The following is a 15,972-nucleotide window of genomic DNA, read 5'->3' on the forward strand; positions in this document are numbered from 1 at the left end:
TACTGGTGGCATGCTTGGATCCATGGGATCCTCGCAGGATAGCCCACGAAACGTGACTGCAGATAGACACCGGAGGCTCGGTGCCTAGAAAATTCGGCAATTCCTTACCATTGTCCCTCTTGTCTTTGTTGTTGTTGCACTGAACAACTTGGCGTTAGCATTGTCCCTTGGCTTCGCTCACCACATGAACTTTGCTGTTTGCGAAATATTATTCCGCTACTTGTCTGCTACTCATTACATGCTTTAGATCCGTCTTTCAACGTCAACATCGCGATAGGGCACACAGCGTGCATCGCAAGGACCTAACGATACTACGCAATACCCTCGTCCGGACACGATGACCGCACCGTCTGATGTCAATCGACCGTCTCCACCCGGAACGACAAAGTATAAGCATGAGGAACATGGCGACAGCGACAGTCTTGCAGAGCAGGATGTGAATGTGGATATCCTGGGAGAAGACGAAGCGCTGAGGCAGACCCAATGGAAAGACCTCTTCAATTTTCTGACCAGGAAACACGTTCCGCTACTCGCCCTCGCACTGTCCCTGTCCGTCGTCTGCGGTCTAGCGGTGCCCGCAAACGCGTTTCTCCTCGGAAGAGTTTTCGACGCATTCGCCAAGCATGGAGCTGGGGCAATAACAGGAGAAAAGCTGAAGAGCGAAGTCACAAAAAACTGCACCTATCTGCTGGGCCTAGCTGCGGGTAATTGGCTCCTCAACAGCTTCTTCTTCACTATATGGATACTCTTTGGGGAGACGCAGGCCAGAAGTGCCCGCGAACGAGTGTTTGCGGCGCTTCTCAAGAGAAACATGACCTGGTTCGACCAAAGGAAGAACGGGGTGGCGGCGATGGTTCCGCGGCTACAAACGTAAGTATAGTATCTAATGATCCGTTGAAGAGAGTCTCTACGCTAATACTTGGTAATAGGCAAATCCGTGAGCTGCAACTCTCCTTGTCGCAGCCGCTGGGCGGCATCTGCGAGAACTTGGCCACAACACTCCTGTGCCTCGGAATGGCGCTCTACTACTCCTGGCGCATCACTCTGGTCATCCTTTGCGTCGTTCCCGTCGCCGTTGTTGCCGTCGCATTTCTCTCCACTCGTCTCCAACCGAACATCGACAAGCAGGTCGACAAGCTGCAGGAAGCGCTCAAATACGCCATCGGCGCCATTAGATCCATCGAGACTGTCAAAGTATTCAACGGGCAGGACTATGAGGTTTGGAAGTATACCAACGTCGCGCGTGAGGCGGCTTCCTACTATGTGCGCCAGGCCAACCTCAACGCGCTGCAGATGAGCCTCATGTCTTTCGTCAGCTTTTCCATGTTCATCCAGGGCTTCTGGTACGGCAGCACGCTGCTTGACAAGGGCCAAACACCGGGGCAGGTGTTGACTACGTTCTGGGCGGCGCTCATGGCTTGTCAGGCTTTCATGTCCATCTTGCCGCAGTTCCTCGTCATGGAAAAGGGGAGGGCGGCCGGCGCGAAGCTGAGAGCGGTCATGGTTCACGGATCGAAGGGTCAGGAAGAATCAAGGCCGGGAGAGGGGCTGAAGCCTGACCATTGTGCCGGAGATTTCGAGTTGAAGAACGTGAGTTTCCTCTCTACCCGCTCTATGCGAACGCATCGCTTAACGGTTGCAACTTAGATCTGTTTCTCTTACCCCGTCCGCCCGGATGAGCTTGCTCTCGACAACGTGTCCCTCTTCTTCGCCGCGGGCGAAACCACCTTCGTCATCGGCAAGTCTGGCTCCGGAAAGTCGACCATCGGGCAGGTCCTCTGCCGCTTCTACCCCTCCAAATCCGGCAGCATCACGCTCGACGGGCACGCGCTCGAGGCGCTCGACATCGACTGGCTGCGGCGTAACATCACGCTGGTGGAGCAGAACAGCGTGCTCTTCGACGACACCATCTTCCGCAACATCAGCTACGGGCGGCCGGACTTCGACCGCGTGACGCTGGACGAGGTGAAGGCGGCGGCCGAGTTCGCGCTGCTGAAGGAGACGGTCAACGGCATGCCGGACGGGTGGGACACGCTGGTGGGGGCCAACGGGGCGGCGTTGAGCGGCGGGCAGCGGCAGCGGATGGCGCTGGCGCGAGCTCGGCTGAGGGACACGCCGGTGCTGATCTTGGACGAGTCGACCAGCGCTCTCGACTACGTCAATCGCACGCTCATCCTGGAGGCGATCAGGGTCTGGCGGAGGGGCCGAACGACCATCATAATCACGCATGATATCTCGCAGATTCAACAGGAGGACTACGTCTACATTCTGGACAAGGGCAAGGTTGTGCAGGATGGGTACAGGAAGTCTCTGGAAAGAGTCAAGAGCTCGCCGTTTCAAAGGTTCCTGTCCATCAAGGAAGAAGAAGAGGAAGAAGAAGTTGATGAGAACGGAGAGGAGAAGACGGGGATGGGTGCCAATTCGAGTGGCTTCGCCGCCGGAACAAGTAGCACTGCTGCCCAAGCAGGCCCCAGACCCTACAGCTTACTACGGCGAACCAGCTCGATTTACTCGGACGAATCTTCGGCCGACGAAGACCCGCTGCAAAGCTATCTCGATGCCGACGTCTATGGGGCGCCTCGCTTCGTGCCCAGCATGTTCATGGAGCAACGTGTCGAGCCCGGCAACCGCAACTCGACACTCCTCCCGGCAGCCGTGGGCGGTAACTTCTGGCGCGTCCTTCCACCAACTGCGGCCTTCTCGCCTCAGATACGCAGCGATGAAAGCTCGCCTACAGAGCAATCCAACAACTTTGAGCTTCTCGACAGCAAGAGGAGATGCAGCTTTTACGATTTTGACTACACCTTCGCAGACACGCGCCCCATGTCCATGACCAAGCGAGACTACGAGATAGGCCTCGGCGTCACCGATGCCGATGACACGGAGCGTAAGAGCAGAAGGGTCTCCGGTTCGGAGGCCATCCTCCTTCAGGAGAAACGTCGGCGCAGAGAGACACTGACCGCTGCGATTGCCGGCACGCCAGGTCTCTCCTCGGCACCAGTGGGCCGGGAGAAGGCAGCAGTAGCGCCCAGGTCACTCCTCCACCGGCTGGTGTCTCGACTGCCCCTTATCGGCGGCGGCGAACAAAAACGAAAGGAACACGACGGCAGCTTACTCACGTTCAAGCAGATTTTCTCAGACGTTTGGCCACGCATCACCTGGGCGCAGCGGCTCGTGCTCGTCGTCGGCGTGGCCATGTGCGTGGTGCACGCCATCTCGACGCCCGTCTTCGCGTACATCTTCAACAAGCTGCTCACGACCTTCTACCTGCGCGGGCCGGACCGGTCCCGGCGGGCGCTCGTGTACTCGCTCGCGATCCTGGGCATTGCCGTGGTGGACGCGACGGCCAACTACCTCTCGCACCTCTCGCTCGAGTACGCGGGGCAGATGTGGGTGCACTCGGCGCGGGCGAGGGCGTTCCAGTCGGTGCTGGCGCAGCCGCGGTCCTTCTTCGACGAGCCAGGGAACGGGGTCGAGAGCCTGGTCGAGGCGCTCGACTACTGCGCCGAGGAGATGCGCAACCTGGTGGGGCGGTTCGCGGGGGCGGTGCTGATGGCGGTGCTGATGATGGGCACGGCCGTGGTGTGGTCGCTGGCGTCGGCGTGGAAGCTGTCGCTGGTCGGGCTGGGCGTGGCGCCGCTGTTCTACGCCATCACCGTCGCCTTCAACCGCGTCAGCGGCCGCCAGGAGCACCTGCTCAACCAGGCCGACGCCGCCGCCACCGACGTGCTCAGCGAGGCCCTCGTGAACGTCAAGACGGTGCGCGCCCTCACGCTCGAGCCCGTCCTGCGCACCCAGTACCGCCACGCCACCAAGGCCGTCTTCGCCCGCGGCGCCAAGCGTGCCGCCTGCTGCGGCCTCTTCTTCGGCCTGACCGACAGCGTCGTCTTCTTCGCGACGGCGCTGCTCTTCTACTACGGCGCGGTGCTGGTGGCCGACGGCGAGTTCGACACGACGGCCGTGCTGCAGACCTTCACCGAGCTGACCATGAGCATGACCAACGTCAACGCCATCGTCGGCATGATCCCGCAGATGGGCTCGGCCCGCGACACGGCGACGCGCCTGCTGCGCCTGGCCAACCTGTCCCCTTCGTCGTCGCACGAGAGCCGCGGCACCACGCGCGTCCCCGCCGTCGGCGACATCGCGCTGCATCACCTCGACTTTGCGTACCCCTCGCGCCCGCAGCACCGCGTCCTGCGCGACGTCAGCTGCGTCGTCCGCGCGGGCACCTGCGTCGCCGTCGTGGGGCCGTCGGGGTCGGGCAAGTCGACGCTCGCGGCCCTGCTGCTGAAGCTGTACCCGCCGCATCCACCACTCAATCAAGACGACGACAAAGAGGAGGAGGAAGGAAGAAAGGAGGCGTCCCTCACGCTGTCCGGCCGCGACATCCGCCGTCTCCACACGCCGACGCTGCGGTCGCTCGTCGCCGTCGTCGGGCAGCAGCCGACGCTGTTCCCGGCGTCGGTGAGGGAGAACATTCTCTACGGCCTTGGTAGTCACCACCAACAGCAACAGCAACAGCAACCGTCCCAATCCCACTCATCCTCCTCCCACTACTCCCCCGGCGACGACACCAACGACGACAACCACCCCTCCCCCTCGTCCCCCTCCTCCGCAGACCCCAACGACGACACCACCGAAACCACAACCGAAACCATCCTCCACACCGCCGCCCGCCAGGCCGGCATCCACGACTTCGTCGCCTCCCTGCCCCAGGGCTACGACACGCGCGTCGGCGACGGCGGGCTCGGGCTCAGCGGCGGGCAGGCGCAGCGGGTGGCGCTGGCGCGCGCGCTCGCGCGGCGGCCCGACGTGCTGGTGCTGGACGAGGCGACGTCGGCGCTGGACGTGGAGAGCGCGCGGGTGGTGCGGGAGACGGTGGGGGGGTTGGTCGCTGGTGGTCGTGCTGGTGCTGGTGCTGGGACGACAGGGATGGGGAAGAAGCGGATGACGGTCGTGGTCATCACGCATGCGAGGGAGATGATGGAGATTGCGGACCGCGTCGTCATGCTCGATGGGGGGAGGGTGGTTGAGGAGGGCACGTTTGCCGAGTTGAGCGGGAGGAGGGGCGGGGCGTTTGCGCGGATGCTGAGGGGGGGTGGGTTGGAGGGGGAGGGGGAGGGTGAAGAGGAAAGGGGAGTGGGCCCGTCGCCGGAGGAGGTGGAGAGGTTGGAGCGGAAGAGGTGGGAGAGAAGGGAGGGTAGGAGACGTTCTGGTGCGGCGGCGAGGAGTAGTCATCGGAGGCGTAGCAGTGGGTTTTGGTGACGAGTGGGAGTGGGGTGAGTCAGGTAGGGTTGGTGGCGGTAATGGTTTTATGGAACGAGGTTGTTCTTTTTGAGCTGTTCGTCCACTGCGCGTTTGGGTCGCAGAGTCTTGAATCGACCATTTCTCGAGGCCGACTGTTGTGAAGTCATGTAGAACAAGCAGGGGGCGCAGCCGTGTAGTATAGGGCAGAAGCGGATAATATTTCCGTTTTAGGAAGACTCGGCAACGCGATTGGTGTGGGGGAGATACGGGTTGCGTAGTCGACCCGACCCCGCGTCCCCGACGTCCATGATAATTAGAGACTACACCTAACGTCGATGCACGCAAAACCACCAGCGTCATCCTTGACTGCAGTTCCAAACCAAAGCGAGACTTCACGCCCTTGTTCGACATGTCGTCCGGCACCACCACCACCACCGAGCCAGAGCAGTATCCCGTCCGCCCCACCCCGCACTGCCCGAACAGCGTCTTCCCCGTCTTGGTCTACCGCGGCGTCCTGCCCACGCCCGTGGACGAGGAGTCGACGTCGGATTTCCTCCAGCGGAACCAATGGGAGAAAAAGGCAAGTTTTTTTTTTTTTTTACAGAAAATAAGACTCCCCCGCTCCACTTTCTGCAAACGCATTATGCATCCCCTCCCTTTTTTTTTCCTTTCTCGTCGTACCATATTTCCTACCTATATACCTACCTACCTACTTACCTACCATCCGCACCCTGCTTCTTCTCCTCCCTCTGCGAACTACCAAAAAGAAAAAGAAAACTTTATAAAAAGAAAACTTCGAATACCCTATCCCCCTTAATCTAGGCACACACGAACCTACAAAGAAGGCCTCCCCTGAGCCGGTAACGAAAATGAGTTAAGAAACAAAAACAAAAAACACAGGGAACCTGGGGCGCCATCACGACCAAGCATTTCCACCCCAACACGCACGAATGCTACGGCGTCATCCACGGGCGCTCCGAGCTCGTCTTCGGCCTGGGCGGCGCGGACGCCGTACTCGACGGTACGGATGACGACGACGATGGCGACGATGGCAACGACAACAACAACAACCGCCGATCAAGCAACGGCCGGTCGATCGATCAGGGCGTGCGCGTCACCGTCGCTGCGGGCGACGTCGTGGTCGTCCCCGCTGGCGTCGCGCACGCGTCGGTCCGGAGGGATGCGGGGTACAAGTATATTGGTGTTTATCCAGAGGTACGTCGTACGTACGTGCGTGTTTTGTGATACCTATCGGGGGAGAGGGGAGGAGCATGGCATGGCGTGGCATGGCATTGTGCGGCGGTCCTGAACTTGTCTTTTCCTACTTTCCTTTTCTCCTTTTTCCCGCTCCTCCTCCTCCTCCTCCTCCTCATGAGGTCCCCTCGTCCGAGAGGGTAACCTCCCCTCAATGGTGAAACCGAAGTCCATGGTTTGTGCCGTCACTGACACTGTTCCCGCAATTGGCCGTGTGCAGGGTTCGCCGAAGTGGAGAAACGAGTGGGGCAAGACGGCGCTGCGCGGCGCCGACGATCCACTGTTCGACGAGATCAAGGGAGTGCCAGTGCCGGCATGCGATCCGGTGTTTGGGGCGGACGGTCCTTTGAAAAGAGTTTGGAACGGTGTTCTCGCGAGATAGAAGCCTGAGGGTCGTATAGAAGGTGCTGCAATCGTCATGGAGTGACACAAACGAAAACGGCTAAAGGCAGACTAGGGATCCTTGCTTGCCAATGAATGCACGTTGATGCATATCGCCTGTTTTGGGTCATGCTGACCAGCCACCATGCGCGCATCAGTTCCGCCTTGTGGGCGCATGCAACCTATGTTGTACTTGGTTGAATGTCAGTGGATGAATTGCCCGGAGTCTCCCAGGATGGACTTTCTGGGTTGAGAAAGCTGCGTCATCTTCTCGTGAATTCATGCATGAAAAATGCGGCTTTCATAGGATGCCTGACAATTAAAGTGATAGTACGCAACGCTTGGGTCTCGAGGCTGTTTCACAAAGCAGTCCAGCCTGCCGGATAGATAAGCTGAACGCTGAGTCGCATCTCAGATGCTGCACAGCTACTTGCAGCCCACAACGTTTCAATGACGGAACCAAAGTGTGTACAAGCTCATAACTCGCTCTGGAATCTGATGATAGAGCCACAGATCAACGAAAAGTATTCTCCTGGTGGACCACGAGGTCCCGGGTATGTCCCAATAAAATCGATCCATGATCTCTGGGTCACGGCACCATTGAGAGAGATCTACCTTTGCACATGCTCAACCTGCGCCTCGCATGGCGGTCCTGTCGACAACAGAGCTCTGCTGGCAGACGATCACATGGGAAAAATCAACCAAGAGTATGCATCAGTCTACGCCCTGTTGCTGTCCCTTTCGGTACCCACACTGATCAACGAGTTTATCGCAAATGATGCTCGCCTTGGGGATGCTTATTTCAGCGAAAGCTCGCTTGCGTTTCTGTCAAAGTTGAAATTAAGTCCGGATCACATCGCGAGCGTCCGCAAGAGGATCCTGTTCCATCAGTACCAGTTCCACGTCCGCAAGATTGGAAACAGCCCCATAGCGATATTCAGCAACAAAGAATTCGTTCCAATTGAAGAAGACACCGAGCACCTTGGGGAAGGCAACTTTGGTGAGGTTTTCGGTTTCAAAATACAGTCAGACGACTATGTTGGAGAAACAATAAAAAGAAGCAAGGTAATACTCTCCGTTTGAACACCCCAGGCTTTCTATATTAACTGAGTCTCACAGGCTACCAGACTTGTTCGCAAAGTATTTAAGAACTCTATTTCTGGGCCAGAAGAGTGGCTCAAGATCCTACAAATCAGGAAGATCAACCATCCTCATCTGATGACGGCTATATGCGCTTTTCACCACGGTTCGGTATTTTCCATCGTCTTCGAGCGCGCTGAAGATACTCTTGAAGAGTTTCTGAAGAGCAAGGAATCGGCTTTCGAACACTCGAAGCTTTGGGAACAAGTCAAGGGAATTGCCGAGGGCCTCTCCTACCTTCATGGCAGGCACAAGAACAACGGAGCCCAAGAAAAGATAGCCTATCATTTGGACCTCAAGCCGGCAAACATTCTGATCCTCAAAGCACGGGATACTCAAGGATACATCATGAAGATCTCGGATTTTGGCCTCTCGAGATTCAAACCTCCGCCCATGGGATCTGGGTCTTCAAACCTGGACTCGGATAATCACCATCGGGCGCCGGGCTACTATGCGCCGCCGCCGAATGAGCCATACTCTCCAGCCTGGGACATTTGGTCGCTTGGAGCCATCATATTGGAGATAGCCACGTTTGATATCCATGATAAAGGCGAGCTCTCCCTCTTTCGAAAAGAGCGCAGATGGGAGGATCCGAACTCAATGGGAACCCATGCTGGAACGGAGCATTTCTACAAGAGCGAACCTGATGGTCCCACGTTGAAAGGCCACGTCTTGAGCCGGATTGAATCGCTGCAGGAACGCTTTCAAAAAAGCAGGGACGAGAACCGCGTCGAACCCGATCAGCTTTGGCAGAAAAACTTCTTCCAAAGAGACTTCTTCAACCTCATACGACAAATGTTACGGATAGAGCCAAAGGAACGACCGAGTACCGACGAGGTCGTAGAACAGCTGAATAACCTACATCAAAGTGCGTCTCAGATGTTGCTAAACCGAGGATATTCTTCGGCTCTACCGGATATCTGGGAAATGTCTGAAAGCGATCTTGGTGCCGCTTTTAGCGGTGAACCTTGTACAAGAATGTAACCTATCTTCCAAGCTCAGCTTTTTGGACATGTGCTAACCAGTGTATCATCAGTGACTGCTTTTATAGCGGGGGAGCACGCAGGCAGAAATGCTCGCTTTTCATCCCAAATTCTCCGCTGCAAAACTTGGTCAGGTTGGGAATATGGAGTACAGATTTCAGTAACGGCAGCGGAGTGGTTCTCGGAAGAGAGTTCTCAGGTATAAGAAGGAGCTTTTCTTGACCACCATGCGTGGAGCGCTAAGCTGACTTATCAAGTGACTACCCATGAAGAGTATGGCCTACAACCCCTGTATGCCCCGTCTATCCTGACGGAACCATCCGAAAAGTGGAATGTTGGTCTCAAGCTACTCCCATCTCGGGATGCATACAACTTCGAATTTCGGGAGCGAATCGGTATGACTCCGTCATTTGTAAACTGGACAGGCTTACTGACTAGAGCCAAAGATGTTTTGAGATTCCAAGAATTGCTCCTAAGACAATTCATTTACCCCAAGTGAGTTGGGAAATCTGCATTCACGTAGCTCTGATCATCATCTGATCCACTTGAAGTTTGCAAACTCAATTCGATCTCACCGAGGCGAGGCTGAGCAAAGGAAAGCTCTGGCAAAAGTCCAAAGAATGCGAGAATTGGACAGGTGTGGAGGCTCAGTTTTGGAGCAGTGAACGGTTTGAACGAAATGAGGCCGGCCAAAGAACAGCTAAGGAACCAGACATCCATATTGCTCTGATCTCATCACATGCCACGAGGAAGATTCTGCTTATTCGGGGCAAGTAAAAAAGCTACTAACCAGTCCTCCACATTACACTTCATTACTGACGCGTTTGCTCACAGCTGAGTCGGTAACGGTGGAGGTCAAGACTGGGTGGTGTGTCATTTCCCGGAAGGCGCCACGCACACGGATTGAGCCAAAGCCAAAGCTTTCGACGCTGCTCGTGGAAATTCCAAATGGAATTCCTACATCATCTCGCAACTCCTACAAGAAGGAGTTTACCACCGTCAAACTACTCTTTAACGACGAGCAAAGTAAGTGCATGTTCGCTCCGCAGGTTCGGCAAGTTTTCTTAAAGGCCACTAATACTTATAGATCGGTCGAGTTTTGTAAGCACTGTTAAACAATTTCAAGATCAATGGTCCGAGTGGCTTCAAAGCAGGCTCGTTAGGGGCCGATAGCAGCGCTTCAGTTCATGTCCATAATTCTCCACTTGTCTGTGGTAAAAATTCGCTTTTCAGTGGGCACCGGTAATTCTTGCGGCCGGAGAAATGGTATCGCGCTCAACTCGAGACCAGTCAAAAAACATCATGTACTTTATCAGACCTGTCCCACCACAGTTGCTTCAGAATCCTTCTCAGCATCTTCGTCTTTGGTGCCGTCTCGTGGTATCCATGTACAATTAACGCGATAATAAATCAGAACAAAAGAAACTGCCAGCCCGCTGAGAGCTACCGCAACGACGAAGTAGATCCAAAGATTCGAAGCGGCTTCCAAGGAGCTCCCGGACTCTCGGTTCACAAAACCGAAGAAATTAGAGCCGAAAAAAGTCTAACATGGCGTAAGCCAGATGGATGCACTACCGCAGACGGAATAAGGGGTTCTAACTCACAGCTGCAAAGGTAGCCGGTAAAAATATGGCTGTGATGATTGCAATGACCATCATGGACCTGGTATCGCGAGTTGCCTGGTTTGAGAGCCGTCGCATGAGCCTGTTTTCTTCAACACCTTGCTCTGTCAGATCACGCATAGCTCGATTGATGTTGCCGTTGTTTTCAGAGCTCCTCATGTCAAGAATATGTTGGATCTGAAGGGCATTAATAGACGGTCAGGGACATGCCATGTTTCTACTTACAAGGGATCGAACACCTTCGGAGCGAGATATAAGCGTATCTATCCTGGAGTGTTGCGTGCTAATCTGGAAGTCGTAGAGATCAAGTTTCGCGTACAACAAGGAGGAGACCTCGCCACTCGTAGACACAGGGCTAAGGAGAGACTGAAAAGTATCCTTGATTCTTGCGCCAAGACCACGGTTCAAAGAAAGGATGTGTAGCAATTTTCTTAGCTTATCAGCAAGGATGTGCAGCGCTCTGATATCAGAGAAGTCTGCATTTATACTTCCGGAGGTGTTCGACCCACGGACACTGCTGAAAAATCCACGATCGAGCTTCATAACGTCAGATATTTTCATCTCCGTCTTACTTTAGGCAGGCTTGGACACTTCACTTACTAGCTTGGAAAACTCATCCTCAAGGTAATTGACGTATTCCCTCCAGTCCTCAGATGCGACGAGAAGGATCAAAGCGTGGATAAGTAGGTGCCCATTGGGATTTGACGCGAGGGGGTCGAACATGTGCCGTTGCAGACGCTCCTCCAGCTCATTCGATGGCTGTAGCAAAATCCACGTGCACTGCTGAGATGCAGCAGTGTGCTTTTGATACACGCCAGATTCGCGAACGGAATACGGATCCTTCGGGTACTTCCTCCCATGCCTTGCGACGTATTTGATGTTATACGCGATTTCTACAGAACAAGATCAATTCAGGTAAGACTAAAATGCGAAGTGGGCAACAAACCGAAGGAACAGGTAGAACCGCTAGGTGGAGGACGGTTTGATGTGGAGTCTGACGCGCCGTTGCTCGAAATGCTGGCGAAGAAGCTGCACTGGCTTTCCTCGACGGGCGCGATCTTCTCCCCGAATGTAAGCACGACCTCCAGAAACGCAGGATGCACTCGGAAGATGGTCATCAGTTTCCGGAAGAGCACCTCGGAAATAAGCAGTTGGGTCCACGAGTACGGCTGACGAATAAAGCTACCGAGCCAATCAGCGCTTACGAACAAGGAGCAGCGAAGGCCAATGTCCTCACAAAAACCGGGACGAGCATTCTAGGTAGGGGATGAGTATATCAGCCGAGCGGAGCACGGCATTAAAATGCTCACTTCCGTCTCCTGGTTGCACATCAGATAATGGTGGGAATAGCCAAGCGGTAGACACACCTTCTGGATCGTTTCGGACGGCCAGGACATCAACGCAGCTTTCACCTTCAGGGACAAAAAGCCGCTTCGCGGATTCAGATATTCTCTCGCAACATTTCGAAGCATCAATCTCCGTGGCGGGAAGATTGAGGTTGTGCGGGTATTCGCGCCAACCAAAAAACGGGGCTCGGCCCTTGAGAGCCATGATGAACAGGCTCTGATCGAGGAGGAATGCGATGGAACCTTTGGACGCACTTAAATAAAGGGACTGCGTCATCGTCCCGGCCAGGATGGATGCTCGGGGCCGTATTTGCGTCATATGGCAGGGTCCACGACGCCTCTAGACCCAGCAGAGGATGCACACACAATCAGCAAGGCGCAATCGCCATTGGACACGTCCTTTTTCCGTTCGGTAGTAAAATGTTCTATTGAAACACCTATGCAACCATGATTTCCGACTTGTTCCTACCCAGCTGAACGCTCAGCTACCTGCGACCGACGACTTTTTTGTTCCTTCTTTGAACTTTCTCTGTATTTGCGTCTGCTGAGTCTGCAATGTTTGAGGGGCCAGTCCAAGGCTGAGGTGTTTCTGCCTTGACTTACGTAGGTCAACTCTGAGGGAACCTCAACCTTCCACTTCCCACCATCATCGTCCGGGGTTGCCTTCACGGCCGTCAGCAAGCAATAGACTCCAGAAAGCACATGACAGACGAGAATCTTGTATGCTCCTTCTCCAAACCAGCTGGTAAGGCATTCTTTGATTATTTCGACGCTGCCGGTATACCGACTCTCAATGACTTGCTCAAAGGCCATTGATATAGATGGGTATGCTGATACGCCTTAGGCTGACTGCGAGGCAGAAAATGGAGGCTGGGCGTTTTCTGAGCAGTCTAAGCCTCCTTAATCTGTAGGCAACAGCAAGAGCCGCAGACCCGTGGACAGAGTTGGGCTGTGCGCTTGGGGTGTTGCTTGCTGCAAGTGTCAGCCTTTTGTCGTGAAAAACAAGTTTTAGCCCGGAAAAGTCTGCCTTGGCGCGCATGAGGTGAGCCACGCGATCGGGTGCCCTACACCCCTCTAGTCAGTCGCAGCCAGTCTGATGTGCAGGCGTAGGAATTGTGGCTTGCTGACTGCGGCACGCCCCGCACAGGTGTCACCAATCGTGGCGAATGGGCCACTGAATACATCATACGTTTCCGCAGCAGACTCGCCGACCATCGCATGTGCGTGCAATGGGTATTCCGATGTTAACTCGCTAAAAGGCCTTCATCACCTGCCATATGAAACTCTTCTGCTATCGCTGTTGGCATGGCCAAGCCAATGATTGATGCAGAGGACCGGCAAAGGCGGCTGGGCACATTTTCTATCGCATGTCTCATCATCAACAGAATGATTGGGACAGGAGTCTTTATCGCACCCGCAATGGTCACAGCATTAACGGGCAGTAAACTTATCGCGCTTGCTTTGTGGATTTTTGGAAGCATATATTCGACTTGCAGGTGCGTTTCAGTTCCTCTTTGGCCAGTGCATGGCTCTGACGGTAGCACAGCATCCTGATATACATTGAGTATGGCCTTGCTTGGCCCTTCAACGGCGGTGAATTTGTCTACGTAAAGTCACCATACTGCAGCAGCTCCGTCCAAACAGTGGCTCGGCTGACCTTTATCTGCAGATATCCAAACTCTTTCCGAGCCCGCCACTCCTGGTCGAAACATCATTTGCATGGTTTTTCGTCTCATTCTCTACATCCGCAAACAATGCTCTTATGTTTGCCAGATTTTGCATCCTTCTGGCCAACAAGGAAAGTGAATGGCTCATGAAATTCGTTGCATGTGTCATTACCATTGCAATAAGCCTACTGCACTACCGATTACTCAGCATTGGCATAGCTGCCAACAACATACTGGCAACGTACAAAGCCGGGTTGCTATTAGTTTTTGTACTGGCAGGGCTTGTCGCAGTCTGCCAAGAAGGAGCTCATCGTAATCTTCGTGGAAGTAGCGATTTCTCCTCCATGTATCCCGATCCCTCATCATCAGAGAGATCTAACTGGTGCTATAAAGAGCCAGCGTCGCAAGATTCCAAGGAGGGGCAAGTATCAGGCGCCAATGTGGCTCTCGCCGCACTCTTGGTTCTCTACAGCTACCAGGGATGGGAAAATTCAAGTAAGTCTTCTCTGGATGACCAATGATGATCTCGAGCTCTGATTCAATACTAGACTATGTGGCTTCGGAGATAGAGGGCACACCTTCGCAACAAAGGAGAGTTCTCAAAAGAGGCGCTCTGTTAGCCGTAACAGTTGTATCGTCACTGTACATTTTGTTCAACTTCCTTCTAGTAGGCCTCAATTTTCATATCATTGCATTTTTCAGTCTTGCTGACTGTGCAGTTCTGGTTACTCAGCTTTGGAGAGATTGTGGAGAGTTCGTCGACGACTGCAGCTGTCGCCTTTGCTGTCCGGGTAAGTTGCCAACCTTGGTTTTCGGACCCATTGTTGACTGACAACGACAAAACGAAGGCGTTTCATCAACGCGAAAGCCTTGCGAAAACAAGTATATACGTCTGCATTGCACTCTCATCTTGCGGAAACCTTATAGGCGTCATTTTCACCAATGCAAGAGGTGAGCAGCTCGACAGATGTGGTAAAACGGTACTGATTGAGTCCGACATAGTCAAAAGAGACATTGCTATTCAGCGCATTATTCCATTTCCTATCATGTTTGCGCGTAGCTCTACATATGGTCGCAACCGAGGGGACATGCTTGGAACACCAACCGGCGGCCTTCTCCTTCATGCATTAGCGACATGCATAACCATAGCTTCAGTTCCTGACTATGGTGACGGAATTCACGAAGGCATAATGTTCGTGATCAACCTATTCACATACGGCCACGCAATTCTTCAAAGTGAGCATGATCCGACAAAAGCAATCAAAATATACTCATGTTTGATAGTCATCCTCGGCATCGGCCTCATCTTCCTCAAAAAGCGCATGGAAGACAACGAAACACATCGCCACGATCCAGCAAATTCGAAAGGCCCGTACGAGGAGAAATGGCCATGGGATTATAACATACTTGACAGAACCTGGAAGAGATTAACAACAGGCGCGATTTTCATTCTGGTCAACGCATTCGTCGTGGTCATGCCGCTCGTCCCGACAACGAGCCTGTTGGACGGCTGCCCGCGCAGAATCAAGATCTTTTACCTTCCTATTACCGTCATTTCAATGTACGCAGCCGGTTCGATTGCCTGGTCATTATTTGCTTTTGTCGCAGCCTGGGATTTAAGCAGACGAAAGGCCCCATGGAAGGCGATTTCGTCCCTCACAGTGCCCGCAGAGTGTGGTGGGAGGAAATGAGTGTAAGTAAATGCCACATTCCCAGAAGCAGTCCGAATACTGACATTGTACGTCTGGAGTGGAGGTTTCAGGGCAAGAACGAAATCATGACCAGGCTTCGGGCCAATTATGAGAAGGATACTGCAAGAGAGCTACGAATGCCCAGTATAGACGATAGATCTTGACATGAAGAGACACCTAGACAAATTACGTTAGCATAAGTTGGCATTTGGAGTGGAAGCTCAACACTGTAAGAAAGCATTGCGAATGATGCTTTTTGAATGATAGAGGACTTCATTTTCCATCAAGCACCAGGTGACATTTAATCCGAGCAAATCCAGTTGTAGGTAGCAATCAGCAATAGTATTCTCGCTGTCCAAAGGTAAATATTCCATCAAGGACCAGGTGACATCTAATCCGAGCAACTCCAGTAGTAGGTAGCGATCAGCAATAGTATTCACGCTGTTCAAAAGTAAATATTCGCAAAAGACTAAACACCTCCCCAATGCACACATATCCAAGTCCCTTTATGTACCCCAGCCGACCACCCAACCCATAATATGAACACCATGAATCAAAAAAGAAAAAAAAAACCAGCCAGTCCTCACGCACACCAATAATAATCGGGGGGGTATCATCGCGCAACACAACGTGCCACTCCG

The 15,972-nt window shown here is 53.8% G+C and overlaps 5 protein-coding genes across 5 annotated transcripts; 4 read left to right on the top strand and 1 right to left on the bottom strand.

Annotated features, from left to right (window-relative positions):
* Window positions 1-337: 337 nt before the first annotated feature.
* BKCO1_900061 (abc transporter) lies at window positions 338-5,265 on the top strand (the record flags this gene model as incomplete). Its single annotated transcript, XM_020279886.1, has 3 exons — window positions 338-870; window positions 930-1,590; window positions 1,648-5,265. 3 exons carry the CDS (start codon window positions 338-340, stop codon window positions 5,263-5,265), a joined length of 4,812 nt encoding a protein of 1,603 aa, XP_020133130.1.
* A 391-nt stretch (window positions 5,266-5,656) lies between these two features.
* Window positions 5,657-6,883, top strand: BKCO1_900062 (cupin domain protein; the record flags this gene model as incomplete). Its single annotated transcript, XM_020279887.1, has 3 exons — window positions 5,657-5,773; window positions 6,148-6,462; window positions 6,722-6,883. The coding sequence occupies 3 exons, from the start codon at window positions 5,657-5,659 to the stop codon at window positions 6,881-6,883; spliced, it is 594 nt and encodes a 197-aa protein (XP_020133129.1).
* A 449-nt stretch (window positions 6,884-7,332) lies between these two features.
* Window positions 7,333-9,504, top strand: BKCO1_900063 (serine threonine protein kinase; the record flags this gene model as incomplete). Its single annotated transcript, XM_020279888.1, has 5 exons — window positions 7,333-7,947; window positions 8,002-9,002; window positions 9,059-9,204; window positions 9,263-9,400; window positions 9,452-9,504. The coding sequence occupies 5 exons, from the start codon at window positions 7,333-7,335 to the stop codon at window positions 9,502-9,504; spliced, it is 1,953 nt and encodes a 650-aa protein (XP_020133128.1).
* Window positions 9,505-10,317: 813 nt separating this feature from the next.
* BKCO1_900064 (ankyrin repeat protein) lies at window positions 10,318-12,292 on the bottom strand (the record flags this gene model as incomplete). Its single annotated transcript, XM_020279889.1, has 7 exons — window positions 10,318-10,548; window positions 10,610-10,804; window positions 10,853-11,164; window positions 11,228-11,520; window positions 11,574-11,809; window positions 11,865-11,883; window positions 11,938-12,292. 7 exons carry the CDS (start codon window positions 12,290-12,292, stop codon window positions 10,318-10,320), a joined length of 1,641 nt encoding a protein of 546 aa, XP_020133127.1.
* Window positions 12,293-13,392: 1,100 nt separating this feature from the next.
* Window positions 13,393-15,495, top strand: BKCO1_900065 (high affinity methionine permease; the record flags this gene model as incomplete). The annotated part of the gene is made up of 10 exons (XM_020279890.1): window positions 13,393-13,469; window positions 13,520-13,580; window positions 13,643-14,135; window positions 14,189-14,307; window positions 14,360-14,431; window positions 14,489-14,591; window positions 14,643-14,876; window positions 14,925-15,201; window positions 15,249-15,333; window positions 15,391-15,495. 10 exons carry the CDS (start codon window positions 13,393-13,395, stop codon window positions 15,493-15,495), a joined length of 1,626 nt encoding a protein of 541 aa, XP_020133126.1.
* Window positions 15,496-15,972: the final 477 nt, after the last annotated feature.

This window comes from Diplodia corticola (assembly GCF_001883845.1).
Source record: "Diplodia corticola strain CBS 112549 chromosome Unknown scaffold9, whole genome shotgun sequence".
NCBI lineage: Eukaryota > Fungi > Ascomycota > Dothideomycetes > Botryosphaeriales > Botryosphaeriaceae > Diplodia > Diplodia corticola.